The sequence below is a fragment of the Pseudonaja textilis genome, chromosome Z (assembly GCF_049901715.1).
Source record: "Pseudonaja textilis isolate UNSWEBS1 chromosome Z, rPseTex1.2, whole genome shotgun sequence".
Taxonomy (NCBI): domain Eukaryota; kingdom Metazoa; phylum Chordata; class Lepidosauria; order Squamata; family Elapidae; genus Pseudonaja; species Pseudonaja textilis.
Window position 1 is genome coordinate 51,341,993 of NC_142008.1, and position 26,313 is coordinate 51,368,305.

Sequence of the window (26,313 nt, forward strand, 5' to 3'; positions counted from 1 at the left end):
GTGCCCTCTGGGCCTATTGCCAGCTCTCAGTTATACAAGCCAGATCAGCCTTCTTTTTGAGGATCAAATGGGCAATAAGGCTAGCCTTATTGTAGGCTGATCTGACATTTAAAGGCAGCAGGGCCACCACAATCTGCTGACCAGGAAAATGAGGTGAAGGCAAGGGGGCAGAACACGAGACCAGTACTTAACATCGAGGTTGCATTCCCTGTGCCTGCCCTCCCCCTTGTCTCCTGTATGGTGTCAGTTACCTGACACCACAACATAACATAACAGCAGAGACAATCCCTTGTTAAAACCAGCTGGTCTCTGTTGGGCTAAGTTCCTTCAGACTGTTGACAGATGAGAAATGTTGTGAGAGACCAAATATAGACACTATTCTGTAAACTCAGAAGCGGCAGCCTGGTCACTAGCCCCGATGCAGATGCTGGCAATTAAGAGGCACAAGTGTCTTCTTTTCTGTTCTCTTTAAAGAAGAAGGCCAATTCTTTCTCCATCCATTGTATAAATTCCTTATCCTTTAAAATAGAATTATTTAATGTCCATCTCGATCTTTTCCTTTGTCCCTTCCATTCAATTGTCAATGGGTTATGGTCAGCCCAAGTACTTGTTTCAATATTTACTTCTTGAATACTAGACATTAAATCTGTTGAGATCCAAATCATATCCAGTCTGGACCATGATAGATGCCTATTTGAATAGAACGTAAATTGCTTAGATTTATCATTTCTTTCTCTCCATATGTCTTTTAAAGTTAATTCATCTATCATTTTAAAAAGGATTTAGGAAGAGTTTTCCTGTTATGCTTTACTGTTGTTGCAATATAGTCAAGTCTATTATCCACAATTCCATTAAAGTCTCCCATCATAATTACATTAGCATAGTCAAGTTCGGCAGTCTTAGTATGTAATTTTCTATAGAATTCTTCCTGTTTATCATTCGGTGCATAAATTGCAATCAAAAGTATCTTTCTATTATTGTCCATTATTTCTACCATTAATATTCTCCCATCATCATCTGTATAAATCATTTTTGCTGGAATGGCCTCTTTAATATATAAAACCACCCCTCTTTTCTTGGATTGTGTCAAAGAGGTAAACAATTTCCCTAATTTTGGTTGTAATAACAATTGTTCATGTTGCTTTTTAATATGAACTTCTTGTAAACAAATTATGTCGAACCTTAATTTCATTAATTTATGGAAAATCTTCCTTCTCTTAGCAGCTGAGTTCAGTCCATTTATATTCATTGTAATCAATTTTTTTCTTCCATAATTATGTTTTATATTTAGATTTAACCACTCTCGTGGGTCTTGCCTCACGTTGATCTTTAATATCCACTTGTCCACCTACTGCACCTTCTTCTTTTCCAACCTCCATTTGTTCCTCTTGAGATTCAATTGATGGGACCTCCTTTCCTGCTCCTCCTTCTCTGCCTCCAAAAACCTCTGCGCAAAACAGTTCTGCTTTCTCAATTGAATCAATTCTATGTCTCTGTTCCTGCCACGTAAACATCAATCCTTCTGGAATCAACCACCTGTAAGACACCTCTTTTTCCAATAACCTTTTAGTCAGGAATCGGTATTCTCTTCTCATCTCTCTCACTCTTCTAGGTATTTGTTTTAAAACCAAAATTTCTTTACTTTTGTATTTCAGTGGCTTCTCTCTTGCTACTTGCAATATTTGTGTCTTCAAAGATTTTTTAATAAATCTAATATGAACTTCTCTGGGTAGGTTATTTCTCATCGCATATCTTGTAAAAACTCGATATATCTCATCAATTCCATCCATCATCTTCTCTTCTGTTATCTCGAGCGCCTCCGCCAAGATTCCTACCATTATCGCAACCAAATCTTGTCCTTTTTCTTCTTCTATATTTTGGAATCTAAGATAAAATTCTGATCTATCCAACTCCCACTTCAACATCTCACTTTTTCTTGTTCAATCGCTGTTAATCTATTGTCGATATTTCCAATTTTCTCCTCTCTTTGTTTGCCTCCCTCTTCAACATTTTGGAGTCTCTCTTCATATTTTTCCATCATCTGTTCCATCCTACCTGTTCTTTGTTCAATAGTATCCATTTTTACCTTAAGATCTTGAATTCCTTGCATAATCATCTGGAAGGATACTCTTTCTTGTTCTTTTTCTTTCTCTTTATCTTGCTTTAACAATGTCTGAATTGAACGCTGTCCAGATGGTGGGGAGGCAGAAGCAGACATAGAGGCACCCGAAGATATAAATTTCTTACTCATTTTAAGTGGTTCCAACTCTTCAAGTTTTTTCAAATTTTAATCCACAAAAAAAAGAGAAAAAAATATGAAATTTTAATCCAAGGTAAAAAGGCCAACAATAAAAAAGCCAAAAGTGAGAGAAAAAAAGAAAAAAAGAAAAAAAAAATTCTTCAAATTCTTCCTGACCTTAGTCCAATAAAAAAAGAAAAAAAAAAACCATAAAAAAAGTAACAGTAAAAATAAAAACCCAATAATAATAATAAACAAGACAAAGCCAAAAAGGAAGAAGGGAAGAAGAAAAAGAGAAAAAACAAAAAACAAAACAAAAACCAAGAAAAATAAGTTTCTTCAGATTCCACACCTTAGTCCAGCCAGAAAAAAAAAAAAAAAAGAAAAAAGAAAAAACCTCAATTAAAAAAAGGAAAAAGAAATAGTCCGCTAATGTACATTAAAAAAAAAAAAAAAGGAAAAAAGAGAAAACAGGATCCAAATAGGCAAAAGAAAAAATAAAATCAGTTAAATCAAAATAAAATATAAGTAGAAAAAAGAAATTCAGAGGCTTCCTTTGCAAATAAATCAAGCTTAAAAGTCAGGACCTTGATGTTAGTGAAGGGGTTGGCAGAACTCAAAAAAAAAACAACAACACTGCACTCTATTTAATTATCCAAGGCTCTAATTATAACTCCCTTCTCTTTCCCACAAGCTTCAAAGCTGAGCCATGTATATCCAGAAAGACACCTGTAATAATATTCCACAAAGTGCTTTCCTCTATCTTATCAGGGGATGTCCTTGAGAAGAAGAGTCTATTTTTCTTTTTTTAAATATTTCCGAGCCTCTAGGTGGCAGTGTTACAAAGTATCATAGTTCTCACTTTCCCCCTCCTCTCTTAAGGGAAAGCCGGCTTGCAATACACAAAACAAAAACCGAAAAATCAAACAAAATCAAGAGAAGCCTCTAGCCCAGAAAAAATAAAAATAAAAAGTCCAGAAGAAGAATAAAACATATGAATATATAGAAAAAGAAAACAGTCCAGTTATCCAATAAGTAACAATAGAGTCCGGAAGCAAAGAAAAGAAAAAAAATGGATTCTCTCTTTGACGTTTCCCTAAAAAACGCCGCTAAATCAATTTTGTCAAAAAACAAAACAAAAATCACACAGGTTTCTTCAGATAATTAGAGTAAACTTTCCAAATTCAAAAATTAAATAAAAAAAGAAGTTCTCACCCAACCGACAAACTCTTTCTCAAACTCTTTCCGTCTGGAGTCGCCCGGCCTCAGCAGCATGGGGCTGCCTCTCCGCCGCTGGCAAGAAGAGCTTCACCCGGGCTCTCCAGGGATTTTGCGGTATCCCGGAATCCTCAGGATATGCTCTTCACGATGGCTGTCCCTACGGACAGCGTAGGTCCGTTGGACCGCCAGTGGCGGAGATATCGGCTGCAATCGAGGAGCTCGATTGCAGACCGTATCGCCACGGCGCAAGCTCCTCCCATCTCTATAGAAAATTACATACTAAGACTGCGAACTCTGACTATGCTAATGTAATTATGATGGGAGACTTTAATGGAATTGTGGATAATAGACTTGACTATATTGCAACAACAGTAAAGCATAACAGGAAAACTCTTCCTAAATCCTTTTTAAAATGATAGATGAATTAACTTTAAAAGACATATGGAGAGAAAGAAATGATAAATCTAAGCAATTTACGTTCTATTCAAATAGGCATCTATCATGGTCCAGACTGGATATGATTTGGATCTCAACAGATTTAATGTCTAGTATTCAAGAAGTAAATATTGAAACAAGTACTTGGGCTGACCATAACCCATTGACAATTGAATGGAAGGGACAAAGGAAAAGATCGAGATGGACATTAAATAATTCTATTTTAAAGGATAAGGAATTTATACAATGGATGGAGAAAGAATTGGCCTTCTTCTTTAAAGAGAACAGAAAAGAAGACACCTCAATACAGAATGTTTGGGACACAATGAAGGCCTATGTTAGAGGCTTGATAATAGACTATACAAGAAAAAGAACAACAGGAAAAGGCGAACTCTTAAAGCCTTGGATGATGAATATAAGGGACTTGAAAAAGAATTACAGAAAATGCCACACAGAAAAGATGTTAAAATGAAACTGGATATAACTAAACATAAAATGGATTTAATAGAGAAAGAAGAACTGGCACAGAAAATTAGGAATGCTAAACAGAATTATTTTGAGGATGCAAATAAGCCAGGTAGATGGCTAGCATACAAATTGAGAAAGGAGAAAGAGTCGAGGAAAATACCGCAGTTAATAGACGACCAAGGTAAAATTTGTTATGGCAGCAAAGAAAAAAAAGAGATTATTTATGATTTTTATAAGCATTTGTATAAGAAAGAAGACATTGATGAGGAGAAAGTTAAACAATACCTACAGAATGCAAATCTACCTAAGATACCTAAAGAGATTGAAGAAATGCTAGAAAGTAATATAACAATGATGGAGTTAAGTCAAGCACTTAAGAAACAAAATAATGGAAAGGCACCAGGTCCAGACGGGTTTCCTGTAGAATTTTATAAAATCTTTCAAGAATCACTGTGTATTCCACTGTTAGAAGTTATGAATGAAGTTATGTTAAAAAAGATGATACCTAAAACATGGTCAGAGGCTTACATTACACTTATTCCAAAAGAGGAGGCGGACCTACTGCAAATCAAGAATTATAGACCGATTTCTTTACTAAATGCAGATTATAAAATTTTTGCTTCAATATTAGCAGAAAGACTTAAAAAGTACTTGAATAACTTTATCCACCCAGACCAAAATGGGTTTTTGCCAAAGCGACAAATCAGAGACAATATGAGAGTAATTCTGGACACCCTGGAATACTATGAGGCACATCCTGAAAAGCAAATGGCTTTGATATTTTTAGATGCTCAAAAGGCATTTGATAACGTGAATTGGAGATTTATGTTACTTTTAATGGAACAGATGGGCTTTGCTAGAAGATTTATTCAGGCAATAGAAGCAATTTATAATGAACAAACAGCTAAGGTAATGATGGAGGGAGAATTTACAGATCCTATTAATATAAGAAAAGGCACAAGACAAGGTTGTCCTCTTTCTCCCTTGATATTTGTATTGACTTTGGAAGTGTTGAATAGAAATATCAGAGAAGATAAAACTATAAAAGGAATGAAAATTAAAAAGGAAGAATTTAAACTACAAGCCTTTGCAGATGACCTAGTCTTTATCTTGGAAGACCCTATAGAAACAGCCTCGAAACTGTTGGAAAAGATAGAGGTCTATGGGGAGGTGGCTGGTTTGAAAATAAATAGAGATAAAACAAAGATTTTGTCAAAGAATATGTTGCTGAAACAAAGGGAAGAGTTGGCAGAACTGTTAAAAATTCAAGTTACAAACAAGGTTAAGTATCTGGGGATATATTTGACATCAAGATGTAGTACATTGAAGGAGAATAATTATATTAAACTTAAACAACAGATAGCTCAAGACTTGAAAAAATGGGAGAACTTACAATTGTCATTAATAGGAAGGATTTCAACAATTAAGATGAACATTTTACCCAGAGTCTTATTTTGTTTCAAACAATACCAATTAGGCTTGGAAAAGAATATTTTGAGGATTTAAATAAAATTGTTTTGAAGTATATATGGCAAGGTAAGAAAGCAAGAATAAAGTTAAAGCTTTTACAGGATGCTAGATTTAGAGGAGGGTTTGGACTGCCTAATTGGGAGTTGTACTACCAAGCTGCAAACTTGACGTGGGTTAAAGAATGGATAACATTAAGGAAAACCAGATTGTTGACATTAGAAGGTCATGATTTGTTGTTGGGCTGGCATGCTTTTTATGGTACAAGGAACTAAAACACAGGGGTATTTTAGAAGGCATTATATACGGGAGTCTCTGTGGTTGAATTGGGAGAAGATAAAAACAGTGTTATTTGAAAATTCCAGTTTGGTTATCGACGATAGAAGCGTTTTCTTATCCTATAATCTATAAAAAGGAACAAACAGTTAACTATGGGGAATTATTAGATGAAAAGGGTGAACTTAAATCGATGCAAAAATTGGAAGAACAAGGTATACGGATGAATTGGTTTTCATATTTGCAAATATATTCAAAGTACTATGAGGATTCCAAAGCAGAGGGATTTTATGATAAGCAAACTGACTTGGATAAGATTTTGATGGGTACTGATGAAAAGGTGATTAAAAAATTGTATGGTTATTTATTGCAAATTAAGCTTGAGGAAGAACAAGTTAAAGAAACTATGATTGCGTGGGGGAGGAATTTTGGATATGGGATTGATTTAGAGAAATGGCAGAAATTATGGTCGCAAAATTATAAAATGACAATGTCTACAGCCTATAAAGAAAACTTGTATAAGATGTTTTACAGGTGGCATTTTCCCCGACAAGGATAGCAAGAATGTTTAAGAACAAACCGAAAATGCTGGAAATGTCATCAGAAACCTGGTTCATACTATCACATGTGGTGGACTTGTGAGGATGCTAGAAAATATTGGACTAAAATCCACATGTGGCTGGAAAAAATGACAAAGAAGCATATAGACTTGAAACCGGAGTTTTTCTATTGGGAATACTACCAGATACTTATAGTAAAGAGTTGAAATATTTGATTGTAAATGTATTGACTGCTGCTAGGATTGTATTTGCAAAAATTGGAAAAATGAGAAAATTCCATTGCAAGAAGAAGTTGTAAAGAAAATTTTGGAATGTGCTGAGATGAGTAGATTGACTTTTGAAATTAGAGAGCAAGAAGATAAACAATTTTATTTAGTTTGGGATCTTTTCTATCAATGGTTGAATGATGAAATATTAAAATATAAAAGTTAGATAATAAGGAATAATAATGACTTTATTTTCCCTTTCCTTTTATTGGTTTTTGATACTATATTTATATAATAGTTTTCTTTGTTTCTTTCTTTTTCATATTTGGGATAGAATTGGTATGATTATAAGATTTGTTTTAGAATAAAATATTTAAAATATAGTTATCTCATAAAGGCATGACCGAATAAAAGTTTAGTCAAATTTTTTTTTTTTTTTTCTTTAATAGAGATACTAGGATTTATAAATTTGTATTGATAAGAGTATTATATAAAGTAACTGTAATTGTGACTATGAGGTGAATGCACAAAACCGATGGACCAACCGACTTACGGTGTGTACAAAAATATGGGGGAGCTGATACTTTTATGTTTTGTTGTTGTTGTGTAAAAATTTTTATGGAAAAATAATAAAAATGAACAAAGAACAAAAAAAAAAAAAAAAAGGCTCTTGAATTATCTCAGCAATACTGCTGTTTGAAGAGGCCAGGGTAGGCCAACAACATTCCATAGCAGCAGACTGGGTGGGGTGAAGCAGTATCTGACCGAACAGCGCTAGAGTATAGAACCCTAGATAAAAGGGTATCAGAAAACTTACAACAAAGAATGATGAGAGACCCTAGGATTTGGCAGTGATCAGGACTAGCAAACATCCATAAGAGTTCCAGAGCAAGAGACCCTAGGAACTATCAGTGAATAGAAAGAGTCCCCCAGAGCATAGTACTGCAGCCTGGCAATGAGTTCTTGCATCAGCTCTATGTAAAACTGAGTGAATTTAGCACAAAATCAGTTGAGACGGCCAAATTTACTATAGTGCAAGAAACCTCAAATTAAGAGAAAAAAATTAAATCAAAGAAAAGTTGAAAGTAAAGGGGGGATGATATAACCTAAGGAACAAAAGAAATAAGCATGGTTGTACAGAACTAAATTAATTAAGATAGAAATACTAAGACAAGGGAGCTACAGAAAGATAAAGCACTGTAAAGCAATGTAGAGATAGTCTTGGGAAAGGAATGGCTGGATGGTTAAAGAGAAACAACTGAGTCTAGGGGAAATGGAGAGCATGAGAAAGAAAAAATCACATCTTGCTTGGGGTGGGAAAATATGAGATAGGGCAGAGCGAAATTCTTGACAGGTTTTCTAGTAAAATAGTATTTCTGAAATCCTTGTGTTTTATATCCTGACATGGCCTCCCTTAAAAGGTTGGTCTCAATCTGAATGAAATTTATTAACATTCTCCTAGGTTTGTGGAAAAAATAGATGTTAGCTAGTCTCTAAATGCTGATAATAGAAAATACAACTTATTGAAATAGTAGGTGGCTGAAAATTGAATGGAGAAACATAGAATAAATCTTTGTATATTATAGTTCTATCTTTGTAGGATTAAAATAATTTGATAACTAAGCCCGCAGTCCTATTATCTGAACAATGTGTCATATTGCACATTATAAATACCTTACTAATGATAAATATGTATTGGTTTGAGTTGTATGGCTAGAGCCTTATGTAATGTAATGAATCTTTAAACTCAGGTTAGTTCAGGTTAAATAGTTTTAAGATTATACAAAAAATAGATTTTTTTAAAAAAAACCTCTAAAAAATAAATAACTAGAAACTAAAACATCAGGATAAACTTCTGTTTTAACATATCTACCGGTACCATATTTGATACAAGGATTAACATACATTACGTTTCTCGAGGTGCCTTGCAAATATTTTTAGTTTCAGTGTAATCTGCAGATAATTGGTGTAAAAATCTCAAAACTTTAGAGTTTAGAACTCAGAGTATACCAAAATGAAGAAGGAAATAGGGTTCATTGAAAAATGTCAGCATAAACAACAGGACTTGACTGAAAATATGCAGATAAACTGGAAATGTCTTTTTCAGTTTGATAGTAAAATTTTGCTGTTGCTGTACCCCACCCCAAAAAATGAAAAAAGACAAAAAGTAGTTGCTTTGTAACAATACTACCTTGAATAGTGCCATCTTTCACAACAAAACTTTTTATTTCTACTTATTTGATAGGTTGGTTGTCCAAAAAGATGAAGATAAGTTGGTCTGCATATGATACGTTTGAGGCTAATTTCAAGCCTTTGGTGGTGGTTGAACTTGCACAAAATACCAAAGATGAAACCAAAGAGTGGCTGATGCAGAAGATTGTAGGGAAGAAGAAGAATGGAGGTAAGTGCCCTTAGTTTTATTAGGCAATTTATAAGCACCATTGACATTTCTTGTGAACATTGATTTATAATACACACTAGAAAAGAATGTGTATATGCAGTCAAAAAGATTTTTCAAGCTACTTTTAAACATTTTTCTTTTGCAAAGATTGTGATCTATTTTGGAAATGTGAATGTGAGAAGAATAAAAATAATTTTGAATCTAACAAGAGAAATAGTCCAAATGTTGTATTTAGCTACAGACATAGGATATGTGCTGAGATATGTGTTTAAGTTATTCAGTTTGTCTGTTCTTCCATAACACAAGAATTTATGCAGGCAATGAATATGTTTCAACTACTAAGAAAATTAATTTCATATTTAGGAATTTGCTTACGTTAGAAGCTCTCAGATTACACAAGAAGCAAAGGATGGAAACTAATCAAGAAGAGAAGCAACCTAGAACTAAGGAGAAATTTTCTGACAGTTAGAACACTTAATCAATGGAACAACATGCTTCCAGAGATTGTGAATGCTCCAACACTGAAAGTTTTAAAGAGATTGGACAACCATTTTTTTTAGTTTACTTTATTGCCATTGCACCTCATACAATGAAAGCAAACACCATCTTCAGTGCACATCATGACCATTAAAATAAAGACAAACACACATCCTTCACCCTTCACAAATTGAATGGGAAACCCTCGACACCACACCAACACTGCACTATACAGCAGAATTCAAAAGAGCTACTGCCCTGGGATAGAAGCTGTTTTTCAGCCTATTTGTCCTTGTTTTTATTATTCTGTACCGTCTGCCAAATGGTAATAGTTCAAAAAAAGGGTTCCCAGGATGAGATGGATCTTTGAGAATGTTTTGAACTTTCTTAAGGCAGCGGGAGCTATAAAGCTCTTCCAATCTGCCACTGTGCAATTGGCAAACCATACAGAGGTGCAGTATGTTAAAATGCTCTATATGGTGCAGCGGTAGAAGGTCACCAGCAGTTTTTTATTCAGTTGTTGTTTTCTGAGAAGCCTCAGGTAGTATAATCTCTGCTGGGCCCTTTTGACCAGAGCTGCAATGTGGACACCCCGGGTCAAGTCCTTTTTTAGGGTAACACCAAGAAACTTAAAATTGGCCACTTGATCCACTTGGTCTCCATTGGGCTGGATCTCTGGTCTACTCCTATAATCCACTATAAGCTCCTTGGTCTTATTGGTGTTGAGGACCAAGTTGTTGTCTCCATACCACGAAAGCAACCGGTCCACCTCATCTTGGTAGGCAGTCTCATCCACCACCCCCCAGAAATAAATCCTACCACTGTTGTATCATCTGCAAATTTAGCAACAGTATTACTAACGTGAGTGGGAATGCAGTCATGTACATAAAGAGTATAGAGTAAGGGACTCAACACGCAATCTGGTGGTGTACCAGTGTTAAGAATAAGGCTGAAGAGGTATGATTACCTAATCTGACCCTCTGAGCAGCCAGACAGGAAATCCATAATCCAAATGCAGATTGAATTACAAGGCCCAAGGTCCAGAAGTTTAGACACTAGTCTTTGTGGAAGAATTGTGTTAAACACAGAACTAAAATCCACAAAAAGCATCTTCACATTTGTCTGAAATAGTATAGTTATACTCTCCCCACCCCCACCCCCAAGATTCCTGTAGCTTCAACACCTTCTATCATTCCATCTCTGTTAGAATTAAGTCCAATATGGCTGGTCCCCTTGTTCCCTTCCCTACTTTTGGGAAAGAAAATTATCTGCTAGGTTTGTCAGGAACCTGTTTGATCTTCCACTTGGTATAGAGTTTGTCTCCCATTGATGTCAGGGTAGTTAAAATCCCCCATTACTATTGTGATGTGCTTCCTACATACCTTAGTTAACTGACTAGCAAAAAGTTAGTTTGGTTGGGTGGCCTATAATATACACCTATAGCAATGTCAGTTTCCCCCTTTTTATATTAACCGAGATGCATTCGTGGCAGTTTTCATCATTGTTGTGCTCTATTTCTGTAGAGATGTAGTTATTTCTTATATATAGTGCAACTTCACCTTCTCTTTTAAATAATTTTTCTTTTAAATAATTTAAATCTCTGTAGCTGTAATTCCATTTGTGAGTTTCATCCCACCAAGTCTCCGTAATGGCAATGAGTTTTTTCTTTTTAATTGAAAACTTTGAAAAAATAATTATATGGATAGAATATCATTTTATTAATTGGCTACGTGCCATGAAGTTGGGGTTGACTCTTAGTAACTACATAGTTAGGTTTTCTCCATGACAATCTATCCCTAATGATGGAGTTCAAAGACCAGTTATTTTTAGTGTGCCAAGATGTCTAACTGTCTGGGCAGCGTTTATTCTTTTTATATGATTTTTACAAAGCAGGCAAAGGCAACGTAGGTACAGCATTAGGATTGGTGAAATCCCCCATCAATCCTTAAGAATAGTGGTGATGTTAACAGATGAGATCATTGTACCAGTCCAGGAATTACCAGCCCGGAACATGGAGTGAGATCATATAAGTATTTGAGGCCCAGAGGCACAGCAGTGTGCTGCTTGCCCCCCCTATAGGATCTATATCTCTACTACACCCTAACTTGATTTTTCAGCTCCTTCAGTGGTGCACTCAATGCCATTTTCAGAATATTTGAAGCTGACTTTTATGGATTTTTGTGTTTGAAACAGTTTATATGAAAATATTTTGCATAAAAGGTTTTGATAGTCAAGACTCTGCTTTTTTATTTGTTGCTTTTGATTTTATTTTGCTTTTATGAGTATTAAAATAAACTAATGTATTAATGCTTTATGTATAATTTAATTGAAAATATTAGAAAATATTCTAATCTAATCAGTTTCCATTGATGTTTCTTTTTCTTCCCCTCTGGGTCTACTTATTTCTAACCTTTCCTAATTCAGTACTGCCTTTGAATCCAAGAATTTCACGACAGAAATGACCCAATAAATGAAATCACTGTGTAATTGGTTTAATTTTATCCAAACAAGTTTTGTGAATATAGCTGTCATTCCCATGTTTATGATTTAGCAAAACCTGTGAATATAATACACATAGTACATCCTCTTCATTATGACCTTAAATAATCTACTTCATTTGTTTTCCTTTTTGAAGGAGCCCAACTTTTAGTTAAACCTTTGGTGGAGGAAGGAAAAGAGATTGAAGGAAGCAAGAACATATATCTTGTTGGAGCATCTTATTTAAGGCTGCTTCTAGGAGCTGAAACTGTAGGGTTGGTTAAAGAATGTAATGATAATACAATGAGAGCATTTACATATACATCTAGAAAAAATTTTAAAGATTTTGCAGGTAAACAAAAAGTTAATTGTAAAATCAATTTATGTTTCTTGCTATTTAGGATCACACTGTTAACCTTTTCAGGAGATATTGTGAAATAAATAAGCATAATGTAATTGGGTAAATTTTGCCCAGAATTCCAGCATTCTGTTAATTTCTGATCTTCTGAACTTGGAATGTAAAAATGCTTGAATATTTTTCTTAAACTTAAGTTTTCTGTGATTATAAAAGTTATTCAGTATTCATATTAAATATTTTTTTAAACCTTATAATCTATACTTTTAATAAATATATAGCATCTCCCTTAATAATTAACTGTTTTAGGAATGTGGAGACTTTTTCCATGGATATTGAAAGCTTATTTCTGAATATGTCATATTATATACAGGATTTTAGAATCACCATGTAATTACTTTTGCTTGGAACTTATCAAAATAAGAATCTAGTTTTCAACAATGCATTTTTTTTTGTTTAGAGGATAATCATGATTTTCTTACAATGGCAGAATGTCAGTACATTGTCAAACATGAACTTGAAAATTTAAGAGCTAAAAATGAAAAGATGATCCCTGGCTATCCTCAGGCAAAGCTTTATCCAGGAAAGTCAATTAGTGAGTAATTCATTAATTTTGCATTACATATGTAATTATATTTAAAAATTAAAATATAAAAATCTTTGGCTCTTCATTTAAGAGCATTGAATAATGTTGCTATGGTAAATATTGTCTGCACAACTCCCATAGTTTCAGTTACTTATTTATTGATCATTGCACAATCAGCCAAATGTTCAGACTGAGTTTGGCATTTTTGTTTACCAATCAAGTTCTTACCAAGGACCTAGGATAGGCAGATGTAGATGTTTGATGGTTGTAGAGATATCATCGCAGGATGGAAGCTTTTCCCAGTAAAGTCACCTTTTGCAATTGACTGATGGAGTATTTGCCAATACCAATGGTGTTCAAGTGGTGCTCCAGTTGTTTTGGGATTGCACTCAAAATCCCTATTACTATTGGTACTACCTTTGCTTGCTTTTGCCACAGTAGTTCTATTTCTATTTGTAGGTTTTTGTATTTTGTTATCTTCTCCAGGTCTTTCTCTTCTAATCTGCTGTCACTGCTAAACCTACTATTCAGACTTTTTTGTCTTTCTTATTGACAATTGTTAAGTCTGGGGTGTTGTGTGGCAGGTGCCTATCTGTTTGAATTCTGAAATCCCTAGAGCAGTTTAATTTCTTTATTTTCTGTGCCTTTCTCTATTTTGTGGTCCCACCAATTCTTGCTTGCAGGCAAATGTATTTCTTGCAGATCTTCCAATGCACTATTGTTGCTACTTTGTCATGCTGCCACTTGTACTCAGCCTTGCAGCAATTTACTAGGTGGTCCAATGTTTCTTCAGCTTCTTTACATAGGCAATACTTATTGTCTGTTGCTATCTTCTCAATTCTGGTTTTGTATACGTTTGTCCTTAAGGATTGGTCTTGTGTGGCCAGAATTAGTCTCTTGACCTCTTCAACTTTTCTGCTATTAGCTATTGCCATATCTTGTTATTATCTGCTTTCCCTACAATTTTTTAATGTATTGGCCATGTAGTGCTTTGTCTGCATTCTGGTCTTCAGTTGATCTTTTCTTGTAGTCCAGATTGGTCTCCCCAGTAGTCAGTAAGTTTTCCGGGCAAAGTAACTTTAGTTCCACTTCTTCATTGTCCTTCAGATATTCTTCCAAAGCTTTTTTATCTTCTTCAACTATCTGATGTACTTGCAACATTCCATGCCCACCTTGTTTACCTTTGCAGAGTCTGTCAATGTTGCTGTGAGGATGAAGGGTCGTTATTATTATTTTTAATTATGCTTGAGTCCAGTCCACTATTCCTGCTGAGTATCTAATACCTGGAATTGCTCAGGTGTTGGTAGCCTTGATGGTATTTTCTCCGTTGAGTTTGGACTATATGATCTTCTACACTCTCTTGATGTATTCATCTCTAATCTTTTTATTGACTTCAGTGTGCTTGATGTTGTCAGCTTGAAAGGATACCCAGCTGGAGTGGGATTCTACCAGTTTGGACCGGTTCTATATGATACTGTGCAGTTTGGAGAACCAGCAAATTGTGCCCCTGGTCGGCCCTGCCCCTCTCTGCCCGCCCCTTCCTTCCTCACCAAGTCATCCTTATTGCGCATGCGTGACATTGTGCACATGCCTGACATCGCTGACTGTGTTCTCCCCCACCCAGTCACTCCTTAGGGTATTTTTTTTCCCTCCTGATGATCAGCTGTTCCAATGATCAGCTGTGCCAGGATCCCCCTTGCTGTCTTTCTGCTTCACCCAGGAGGCTTCCCTAAGGCCCAGGAGGCAAAAAGGGGCTCATGGTGAGGAGCTGCTCCCCGGTGTGCCGTTTTTTGACTTCAGGGCCCCAGGGAAGCCTTCTGGGAGCAAAAATGCCCTCCAGGAGGCTTCCCTGAAGCCAAGGACACAAAAAAATGGGAGGGGGTTGCTGCCAAAAAAGAAGAAGAAGAAGAAGAAGCCATGCCCACCCAGACACATGGCCATGCCCCCCTAGCCACACCCACAGAACTGATTGTTAAAAAATTTGAATCCCACTCCTGATATTCAGATATTTGTAGTAATAATCATCCAAACTCTTTTTTAAAAAGAATTTTTATTTTTTAAAAACAAACAAACACATACAAAACATAAAACCTCTTCCATTTTATATACATACAGTGTGTAAGTTGATTACAAATCTTTTGTGCTATTCTTTTGTAGTCATTTACTCACAATTTATATCAATGTTCACATTGTTGAACTAACATATTCTTGTATATATATCAGTTATTAAACATCCATGACTAAACTATTTATTCCATCATTTTATACGAGATGTTCCAAGTTTTATCTTAAAATTTATGTTATACTTTCAATCAATGGTTATTAATGTCTATATTATGTCTTATATCAATCTATTAAATTTATATCACAAATTATCTAGTCTATTACATTACTATGTCTTTTTGTCCAACCATTGATAAAAAAAACCCCATATCATATAAAATTGTTTATTTTCTTGTTCTCTAATTTCAAATGTCAATTTACTCATTTCAGCACAGTGCATAATTTTCTTAATAACTTCCTCCTGCATAGGTATTTTATCATTTTTCCAATTCTTAGCAAATACAATCCTAGCCACTATGTTAGTACATTTACAATCAAATATTTCAACTCTTTGTTGCATATTTCCGGTATAATTCCCAATAAAAAGATCTCTGGTGTAATTCTATATGTTGTTTTATCATTTTTTCCAACCATGTGTGGATTTTAGTCCAATATTTCTTTGCGTCCGAGCATGTCCACCACATATGGTAATATGAACCAGGTATCTGATGACACTTCCAACATTTATTCAATTTATTCTTAAACATTCTCTCAAGTCTCATTGGGGGTAGTTACCACCTGTAAAACATCTTACACAAATTTTTTTTATATGCAGTTGACATTGTCATTTTATAATTCTGAGACCAAAATTTTTACCATTTTTCTAAATCAATTTCATATCCAAAATTTTTCCCCAAGCAATCATCATTTCTTTAACTTATTCCTCCTCCAATTTAAATTCTAATAAGTGCCCATAAAGTTTTTTAATTACCTTTTCATCAGTACCCATCAAAATCTTATCTAAGTCAGTCAACTTATCATAAATTCCTTCTGCTTTAACATCTTTGTCAAATCTAAATTGTATTTGCAAATATGAAAACCAATTCATTTTTACACCTTGTTCTTCCAATGCTTGCATAGATTTAAGTTCACCCTTTTCATTCAATATCTCCCCATATCTAACTGTTTGTTCCTTTTTATATATTATTGGATAAGTAAAAGCTTCAATGGTAGATATTCATAGTGGAATTTTTAAATAATATTGTCTTTTTATCTTCTCCCAATTCAAAAATAATGACCCTCGAATATAATGTCTTCTAAAATACCCCTGTGTTTTAGTTCCCTTATACCAAAGGAAGGCATGCCATCCCAACAGCAAGTCATGCCCTTCTAAGATCAATAGTCTATTGTTCCTTAATGTTATCCATTCCTTTCCCCACATCAAATTTGTTGCTTGGTAATACAACTCCCAGTTAGGCAAGGCAAATCCTCCTCTTATTCTTGCATCTTGTAACAATTTTAATTTTATTCTTGCTTTTTTGCCCTGCCAAATATATTTCAACACAATTCTATTTAAATCTTCAAAAAAATCCTTCCCTAGTCGGATTGGAATTGTTTGGAATAAATATAAGATTCTAGGCAATACATTCATCTTAATTGTAGATATTCTCCCAATCAGTGATAATTGTTAATTTTCCCATTTTGTCAAATTTGTCGCAATCTGCTGTTTGAGTTTAAAATAATTATCCTCCTTCAGTGTACTACATCTTGATGTAATGTATATCCCTAAATACTTAACCCGACATTGCTGACTGCGTTCTCCCCCGCCAAGTTACTCCTTAGGATATTTCTTTTTTTTGTCCCTCTGGATGATCAGCTGTTCCAATGATCAGCTGTGCCGGGATCCCCCTTGCTGTCTTTCTGCTTCACCCAGAAGGCTTCCCTGAGGCCCAGGAGGCAAAAATGGGTGTATGGTAAGGAGCTGCCCCCACTCCCCAGTGCACTGTTTCTTGCCTCCTGGGCCCCAGGGAGCCTTCTGGGAGCAAAAATGTCCCCCGAGGGCTTCTCTGAAGCCAAGGAGGCAAAAAAAAAGGGGGGGGGGGTTGCTGAAAAAAAAAAAAAAAGAAGCCATGCCCACCCAGTCACATGGCCATGCCCACCTAGCCACACCCACAGAACCAGTTGTTAAAAAATTTGAATCCCACCCTGATACCCAGATATTTGTAGTAATAATCATCCAAACTCTTAATGTTATTTTCATGGGGCATCTTGATTCCTTCTGTTTTCACTATTTTTCCCTGTTTGATAGTAAGTGTGGCACATTTGTCCAAGCCAAACTCTATTCAATATTTTGGCTATATATACCGACAATATTGAGCAATGATTCTATTTCAGATGGTGTTTATCCATACAATTTCAGATCATCCATCTAAAGTAGGCTTGTCCAACCCGCGGCCCACGGGCCGCATGTGGCCCAGGTCGCCTCGTAATGCGGCCCAGTGCCCACCCCAACCTTCGTGCCAGAGCCAGCGAGGAGGAGGAGGAGGAGGAGAGGCAGGCGCGAGGCAGGGCGAGGCGAGTGCCAGGCCAAGCAGCAAGAGAAAAGGCGGGCGCCGTCTGCCCCCGCCACTGCTGCCCCCGCCGCTGCCGCTGCTGCCCCCACCGCCGCCGCTTCTGCCCCTGCCGCTTCTTCCCCTGCTGCTGCCGCCCCGCCACTGCTGCCCCCACCGCCGCCGCTTCTTCCCCTGCCGCCGCCACCACTTCTTTCCCTGCCGCTGCCGCCGCTTCTGCCCCCACCACCACTTCCTCCCCGCCACCACTGCTGCTTCTGCCCCCGCCGCTTCTGCCCCGCCGCTGCTGCCACTTCTGCCCCCGCCGCTCTGCCCCCGCCGCCGCTTCTGCCCCCGCCGCTCTGCCCCCACCGCTGCCGCCGCTTCTGCCCCTGCCACTTCTTCCCCACGCTGCCACGCTTCTGCCCCGCTGTCGCTTCTGCCCCCACCACCGCTGCTGCTTTGCCCTGCCGCTGCTGCCCCTGCGGCGGGGGCAGAAGCGGCGGCGGGGCAGAAGCGGTGGCAGGGGCAGCGGCGGCAGGGGCGGCGGGGCAGAAGCAGCAGCGTGGCGGGGAAGGCTTCTGCCCCCGCTGCTGCTGCTGCTTCTGCCTTCCAGTCCTGCCTCATCCAGCCGGGCCATTTGCAGGAGGAGAGGTAGGCGTGAGGCGGGTGAGCTTTCCCCCACTCCCCCCGCCCGCAAAATTTGGCCGGAAAATAAACTGTGATAAAAAAACTGTGATAAAAAAACCGTGATAAAAAATAAATAATTTTTAATAAATAATTAATAATAAATAATAAAAACATCTCACTAACTTCATTTCCAAATAAATTTAATATGTTAACTATGTTTCCTATGTTTTTTTGGGATGATCAGGTATCGTTACTGTTATTTTATTTTATGTGCGGCCCAAACCAAATTTTCATCTTCTAATGTGGCCCAGGGAAGGTGAAAGGTTGGACACCCCTGATCTAAAGGAAGTTGATAGTCTGGCAAATATTTTTGATGTTTGATAGCCATGGCCTGAATTATTCAGTATTGTTAACAGAGGAAACAGTGCAATGACAGTGTCAGTGAATCTCCTTGAAATATTCCTCTCTTGATATTAACATCTCCCAGTCTGACACCATTGATCTGCAACTGTGTCTTCTATTTGTACCATTGATCTTTGTACAAAGCTTTTGATTTTTCTACTGACTCCTGTTATTTTTAGACACTTGATTATCCAGTCATATGACAGTGTCAAATGCCTTTTTGTAATCAATCCATGCTACATTCATGTTGGTCTTCCTTTTCTTGCAGTTTTCTAAAATCATTTTGTCAATTAGGAATTTACTGTTTGTTCCTCTGCTATTGGAGCAGTTTGCTTTCTGCTCAGATGGAAAGAGATTGTTTTCAACTAGATGCTATTGGACAGCACCAGTTATCAGTTAGCAATTTAAAAGTTGTTGATAAAGAGGTAATTGGCTTGTAGTTACCTGGTGCTGCCTCCTTTGCTGTATCTTTCATTATCAAGTAGGCTTTTCCAGATGTTAGCTACTCTTCAATTTGCAGTATGTTGTTAAATTGTTTAGCAATGAATGGATGTAGACTAGTTAGATGTTTCAATCAAAAATCATGTAATTCATATTCACTGGTGCTGACCAATTCTTGATCTTCCTTGCTCTTTTCTCTACCATTTCTGCTGTTACTACTAGTTCTTTCATTTCAGTTTATTTTTTTAATCTTATCCACATCCGTTAACCAAGCTGCATTCTTGTTGTATTTCTTTGAGTTATCCCATATCTGCACTCAGAATTATACTGTTTCTTCCTTGTCATATACTGACTGATTCACTGCAGCCTCTCAATTGATGGATTGGTAGAAACATTTCAGATTGGATTGAAATTGGATCCTGCCTATAATTAGCAATTCAAACTTCTTTTCTGCTGATCTAGTTGGTTATAGCTGTTATTTGCTGCTTTATTATTTCCAGGCCTGCTATTTCAATAGGATTTGCAAGTCTAAGGAAACCCCCAGTTATGCACCAGGTGCTACCCCATCCAGAACTAAAGATGATAAATCTCCAAGGCTCTTCATACCCACAGCCATACCATTTTACCAGAGTTCAACTGAAGCCTGTTATCTCACATCCAGGTCACTATATCCTCTAAATACCATGAAAAGACAGCCACAGCATCAACTCGGGTTACTAGAATTGGAGATGTAAAGCGGATTATTATCAGCATATTGGTGATATCCCATCCTGTTGTGCTGGATGATCTCACCTAGTGATTACGTGTAGATATTAAAAAGGAGCAGAGAGTGTGCTGAGCTCTGCAACAGTGGCCATGGGCTGGGTTTCTTGCATTTATCGCACAATTGAAACTGACCATGGAGAAAGGAACTGAACTAGTACAATACTGTTCCACCCAATCTCAAATCCTGCAGCCATTCCAAATGATACCATGGTTAATGGTACGAAAGTCACCTAGAAGTCAAGGAGAGCAAGGATGGATGCACTATCCATACCCTGCTCCTGCCAGAGACCATCAGCAGGCATAACAATGCCTTTCTGTCTCATAACCTGAAACCCAACTGAAAAAAAGTTCAGATAATCCATTTCATCCAGGACCCTTTGAAGCTGCAGCACAGCCACTTTTCCCACCATCTTTCCTAGAAAGGGAAGATGGGAAAAATTGCCAAAAGTTGGGGGTGTAATTATGTTTTTTTAAGGAGGGGGAGAACCACAGCTTCCTGAAAAAGGTATCAGGAAAAGTATACCCTATGCTACAATGATGCATTAATCATTGCATGCTACTACTCAGAAGTCAGTATCTCAGAGGTTTTCAATATCCAAAAGGGGCAAGGATCTAAAAAACAAGTAGATATACTGACAGTTTTAAAGCATCTGTCCTCTTACTCAAGTCCAAAAGAATCAAAACTTTTTTGAGATAATAACAGGGTAAGACCATTCCCAGGGTATCTGTAATGGACTTGCACCATGCTTGAACTCCAACCGAGAGCGAATTTGAGCAATTTTATCTGTCAGGTGTTGCACAAACTCCTCCATGTAATCCTGAAGAAGATATCCAAGCTCTCCTTAAGGAAGAACTGGGTGACTTTGAACAAGGCCATTGGGTGACACTCTGTGAATTCAGTAAATATGAAGAAATACTGGCATTTAATGTTCTTACTACCACAAGTTAGGCCTTAATAGCAGCTCTGATCTTTGTTTGCTGGATTTGTTCTTTGTTTTCCTCTCTCAGCAGTGCTCTGGCTTCTGAAGCCATCCCAAAGGATAACTGATTGAAGTCCTGAGGACCATAAGCCTGGGGAATTCTACTGCCAAACCTGAGGTTGACAAGCAGGTTGTTAAAAAAGAGGGTGGCTAGTATAACAATTAATTCCAACTGATCCTGCAAGCCCAGTCTCAAACAATAATCTCACATGTGGAAACTTGGAGACCATGGCCCTTGATGACCCAAAAAGGTTCCTGCATTACAGCTGTCATCCCCCCTTCCTTCTCTATCCTATGGCCTCGGTACCAAATAATTATGAACAACATTGGTTGAGGCTAGATTAAAACCTGATAGACTAGAAGCTAGTTTGGTCTAGTGGTTAAGGACCCAGACTAGACTAATCCTGCCTCACTCATGACAGCTAGGGTGACGTTGGGCCACTTTTTCTTAGCCCAACTCATATCACAGGGTTATTGTGAAAAAAACAGTAACAGTATAGTATAACAGCATAAATACATATTCATTCTGCTTCCCTGTATTTCATTAATAGTATTGGCATAATTTTCCCTAGTTATCATTTTTTTGATGAAATGATAAAATGTCATCTAATTTTTCAAAAAAAATTGCATCATGTGAGAAATTTTTAAAAATATGAAACATACAACTTTAAATGCTTGTAGAGTTCAATTTGTTAGTTAATTAACCAGAATAGACTTCAATTTTAAATTTAGAGAGATAAAATGTAGTACAGATAATTGTCAATATATAACCATTTGTTTAGCCATTTGTTTATTCAGAGTTATAACAGCATTGAAAAATGACTTACAACCAATCCTCATGCATATGGCAATCATGACGTCCCCATGCTCACATTATCAAAATTTGAATGGTTGGCAGCTAGCATGTATTTATGATGGTTGTAGCATCTTGGCATCATGTGATCACTATTTGCAACCTTCCTAGTTGGCTTCTGACAGTGTCAATGTGGGAAGCCAGATTTGCTTAATGACTCCATGAATCATTGAAGAACTGCAGTGATTCCTTAACAAGCATGGTAAAAAAATGTTGTAAAATTGGGTGCGAATCACTTTATTTTCTTGCTTAGTAAAGGAAATTTTAATTCCAACTTGTAAATTGAGGACCAATTATATACAGTGTAAAAACTGGCTTGTCAATATTGATGTCATCATGCATGACATTTTGGATGTAGTACTAAAATATTTATGATTTCTTTAGAATCATAGAATTGGAAGAAATCATTTAAGTCATTAATCCCCTACACCAGGGGTGTCAAACCCAAGGCCCACAGGGTTGGCCTGGAAATATTTAGCTCCTGGCGACTAAAATGGACCACTCCCTCCACGCACCTTGTTTTCCCCTCCATAGCCTCCAGCAGCATTCTGCCGGCAGAAACCGGCCCAAAAACAGGCTGAAAAAATGGCGCCCAAATGGGCTCAAAACAGCTGTAAAACAGCTCAAAAACCTACAATGCTAATCCAGCCCTTGAAGAAATCCAGTTTGATATCCCTGCCCTACGCTCCATCCAATACAAGAATTCAAATTAAAACAGTCCTGATAAATAGCTATACCATCTCTGTCTGAAGACATTCAGTGAAAGGGAAGTTCTTCCCCACTCTGATCACTGTGCTAAATGCTTAATGCCATGTTAAGATGATGTGATACAATATAATCTAGATTCTCAGGAAGAGAAACAAAAGGGAAGATTAGATAGTTTGTGTGGAAGAGTTAAAATGGCTCCACCCTAGGAGTTCTCAGAGTATATATTTAATGGTGTGAGTGATCTGCTTTAGTTTAGCAAGATTTCTAACTATAGATCAATAAAGGAAACTGCTTAGAAGAACTTCAGTGTGCCTTTCTAGGTTTTTGGAGCATGACTGATAACTACTATTGGAATGGACAGTATTGGGCTTCAGGATTTAGTGACTGTGGTATTTAGAACAGTTTTCCTGACATTTCACTGACAACAGTGGCTGACTTTTTCAGAAGCAAAGTGAGGAACTAAATGGTCTGAGTGGGCTCCTATTTTAATAGTCACATGTGTAATACCCCATTGGCTTTTCTGAACTATACAAAGTATAGAGTGTTGAGGGTTCTAGACCAGAGTCACTAAACCCTGAAGTCCAACACTGTCTGATTGTAACAGATACCAAGTGTGAAAGCCTACATCTGTATATTGCTATTGGAATGTTTGATGATATATGTAGTCTTATATGAGATTGGGAAAATGGACTTTATTTATAAATAAGATCTTCAGAACATAACTTTTTTATTTATTTCAGTGCGAAGGCTAACAACTAATGGCATTCTACTTCAGGTTTTTCCACTTCATGACCCAGACCATTTAAAAAAACTTGGGCAGATATGGTACGAACAATTAAAAATTAGATACCAACCTTTAGGTAAGTTGACATTACTGATTCTGGAAAAAAAGACTTGGATTTGTATAAATTTTGTAATTATTAGGAGCTTCAGATTCACAAAGCATAAGACTGCATGTTAAATGCAAATTATTTAATTATTTATTGTTATTCCAAGATGGCGCCATGGACGGCGATCTTGGTGAAATGCTGTCTGATAGTTTTTTTGTTTTTTATAATTCTCTGTGATTCTCTGGATTTCATACACAAGAGACCAACTAGTAAGCATCAAGCAACATTTGTCTGATGCGCAGGCTTTCTGTGACTTCACTCCCTCCCCCTGTCTTTACAAATGCAGAAGAGTTCTTAACATAGGAAGAAACAATTTCCTTTGAACAATAGATAAACAAAAGCAAATGGAGTCTCCGGAGGTGAAGAAGAAGAAGGGGTAAACGAGCTGGAATTTTGAATAGACTAAGGAAATGTGGAATTAAAAACCTTCTCCCTTCACTCTTTCTGACTAATTTACATTCACTTGCTAATAAGATGGATGAAATATTTCTTTTAAATAGATGCAATTCTGATTTTTACAACTCAGTGGCTTGCTGCTTCACTGAAACCTGACTAAATGCGTCAATTGATAATAGCAGCCTAAATATCCCAGAATTTCAATTATATAGAGCAGACAGAATTGAAGAAACATCTAGTAAAAAGAACGGAGTATATTTTTATATAAACAGCCACTTGTCCAGAGATATAACTATACTAAAGAAATTCTGAGAATTTAGAGACATTAATTATCAATTGCAAACCATTCTATTCTCCACGAGAGTTCTCCTCATTTCTCCTGATTGCTGTATATGTTCCTCCACAAGCTTTTGTAAACAATGCATTATGAACTCTAGCTGACCAGATTATGTGGGCTGAAGTTAAATACCCAGATTCATTTCAAATTATTTTAGGAGATCTAAATAAAGCAAACTTAAGGAAAGAGCTACCGAAATGTCAACCGTCTCACCAGAGACAAAAATACTTTAGACCATTGCTACACAACAATAAAAGATGCTTATAGGTCTTTACCAAGAGCAGCTGTGGAACACTCTGGTCACTGCATGATTCACGTTGTACCTGCCTACAGACAAAAACTTAAAACCATGAAACCAATTAAATCAGTGAGGACTTGGAATGAGGAGGCAAAGCTAAAGCTACAGGCTTGTCTTGACTGCAGTGATTGGACTGTGTTCAAAGTATCTCTGCAGAGTTGGATGAACTCACAGATACTGTAACGTCATATGTCAGTTTTTGTGAAGACCTATATGTGCCAACCAGAAACCTGAGAATATACAGTAACAATAAACCTTGGTTCACAGCTACACTTAAGCAGCTACATTGTTCCAAAGAGGACATCTACAGAAAAGGTGATAGAATACTGTACAATCAGGCTAGAAACAAGGGAGATCAGAGCAGCAAAAAAGCTGCTCTGAAAAACTAAGGAATCGGTTCTCAACAAATGAACCAGCAAACATGTTGAAAACTCTTAAACAATATCACCAGTTATAGCAAACCTCCTTCCCATGCTGAAGGAAGTCAACAACTGGCAGATGACCTAAGTGTGCCTTACTGTAGGTTTGAGAGGAAACTATTGCCATCCATCTCCACAGTCCCCATCTCAAGACACACCAACAACAGCCAAGCCTCCTGCACCCTACCCAATTCCATTGGGCCCACCACCTCTGGTGATTACAGAGAACAAGGTGCAAGGTGTATTTCACAGACAAAAGCCAGGAAAAGCACCAGGCCCAAACAAGATAATTCCTCCTTGCTCAAAAGCTTGTGCTGACCAAGTGGCCCCCCTCTTCACCCACATCTTTAATAAATCACTAGAGATGTGCTATGTTCCTCCTTGCTTCAAATGCTCTACTATCATCCCAGTGCTGAAGAAACCTTCCATCGAAGAATGACTTCAGATTGGTTGCTCTAACATCTGTAGTTATGAAGACCTTTGAAAGACTAGTGCGGGCCGACCTGAAAACAATCACGGATTCGCTGTTAGACTCCTTGCAATTTGCCTACCGAGCAAATAGATCAACATGATGCTGTTAATATGACTCTTCACTACATTCTATAACATCTTGAATCTCCAAAGACTTATGCAAGGGTCCCCTTTGTAGACTTCAGCTCAGCATTTAATACCATCATTCCAGATATTCTCCTAACTAAACTAAATCAGCTAGCTTTATCTGGCCATACTTGCAAATGGATCATAAGCTTCCTAACAGACAGGAAGCAGCAGGTAAAGCTAGGCAAAATCACATAAGATACTTGTACAATTAGCACAGGCATCCCCCAGGGCTGTGTGTTCTCTCCACTTCACTCTATATACCAATGACTGCATCTCAAAGGATCCCTCTGTTGAAATTCTGAAGTTTGCAGATGATACCACAGTGATTGCAGGGGTGGGATTCAACCAGTGTTACTACTGGTTCGGTGACTAAGTTTTGTGGGCGTGCGTGTAAAAAAACCTTAAGCTGTGCCACCTGGACAGCTGAAAAGCGCACGTGGGTGCACAGCATTTGAAAAGCCTCTTTTTTCCTGCTTTTTCAACCTCATCTGTGCCGCGCAAAGCAGCTGAGGTTGAAAAAGCAGGAAATAAAGGACAAGTTAGAGCTGGCTGGGCCAAACAGCAGCAAACACAGAACCAGTTTGGTGTCTGCTGCTCTTCAGAGTTACCGGTTCTTTAGAACCGGGCAGAACCAGTAGCATCCCACCCCTTAGTGATTGTTCTCATTCTGGACAATGATGAATCTTCATACAGACAGGAGGTTGAACAACTAGCCTTGTGGTGCAACCAGAACAATCTTGAATTAAATACACTGAAAAACGTAGAAATGATGGTAAATTTTAGGAAAACCCACCTCTTACAACGCTAGACAACACAGTATCAACAATAGAGAT

The 26,313-nt window shown here is 37.3% G+C and overlaps 1 protein-coding gene across 9 annotated transcripts in view; it reads left to right on the forward strand.

Moving 5' to 3' along the window:
- Positions 1-26,313, forward strand: part of ANO10 (anoctamin 10) — a 200,072-nt gene that overhangs the window by 69,449 nt on the left and 104,310 nt on the right. For 5 of the 9 annotated variants that reach the window (XM_087917765.1, XM_087917770.1, XM_087917764.1 and 2 more), the window contains 4 exons: positions 9,118-9,273; positions 12,386-12,580; positions 13,044-13,178; positions 23,281-23,400. In XM_087917765.1, coding sequence (XP_087773891.1) covers positions 9,135-9,273; positions 12,386-12,580; positions 13,044-13,178; positions 23,281-23,400 — 589 coding nt within the window. In that variant the 5' untranslated portion in view covers positions 9,118-9,134. The remainder of the gene's footprint in view (positions 1-9,117; positions 9,274-12,385; positions 12,581-13,043; positions 13,179-23,280; positions 23,401-26,313) is intronic. The other 4 variants (XM_087917768.1, XM_087917769.1, XM_087917772.1 and 1 more) reach the window with 2 other exon arrangements.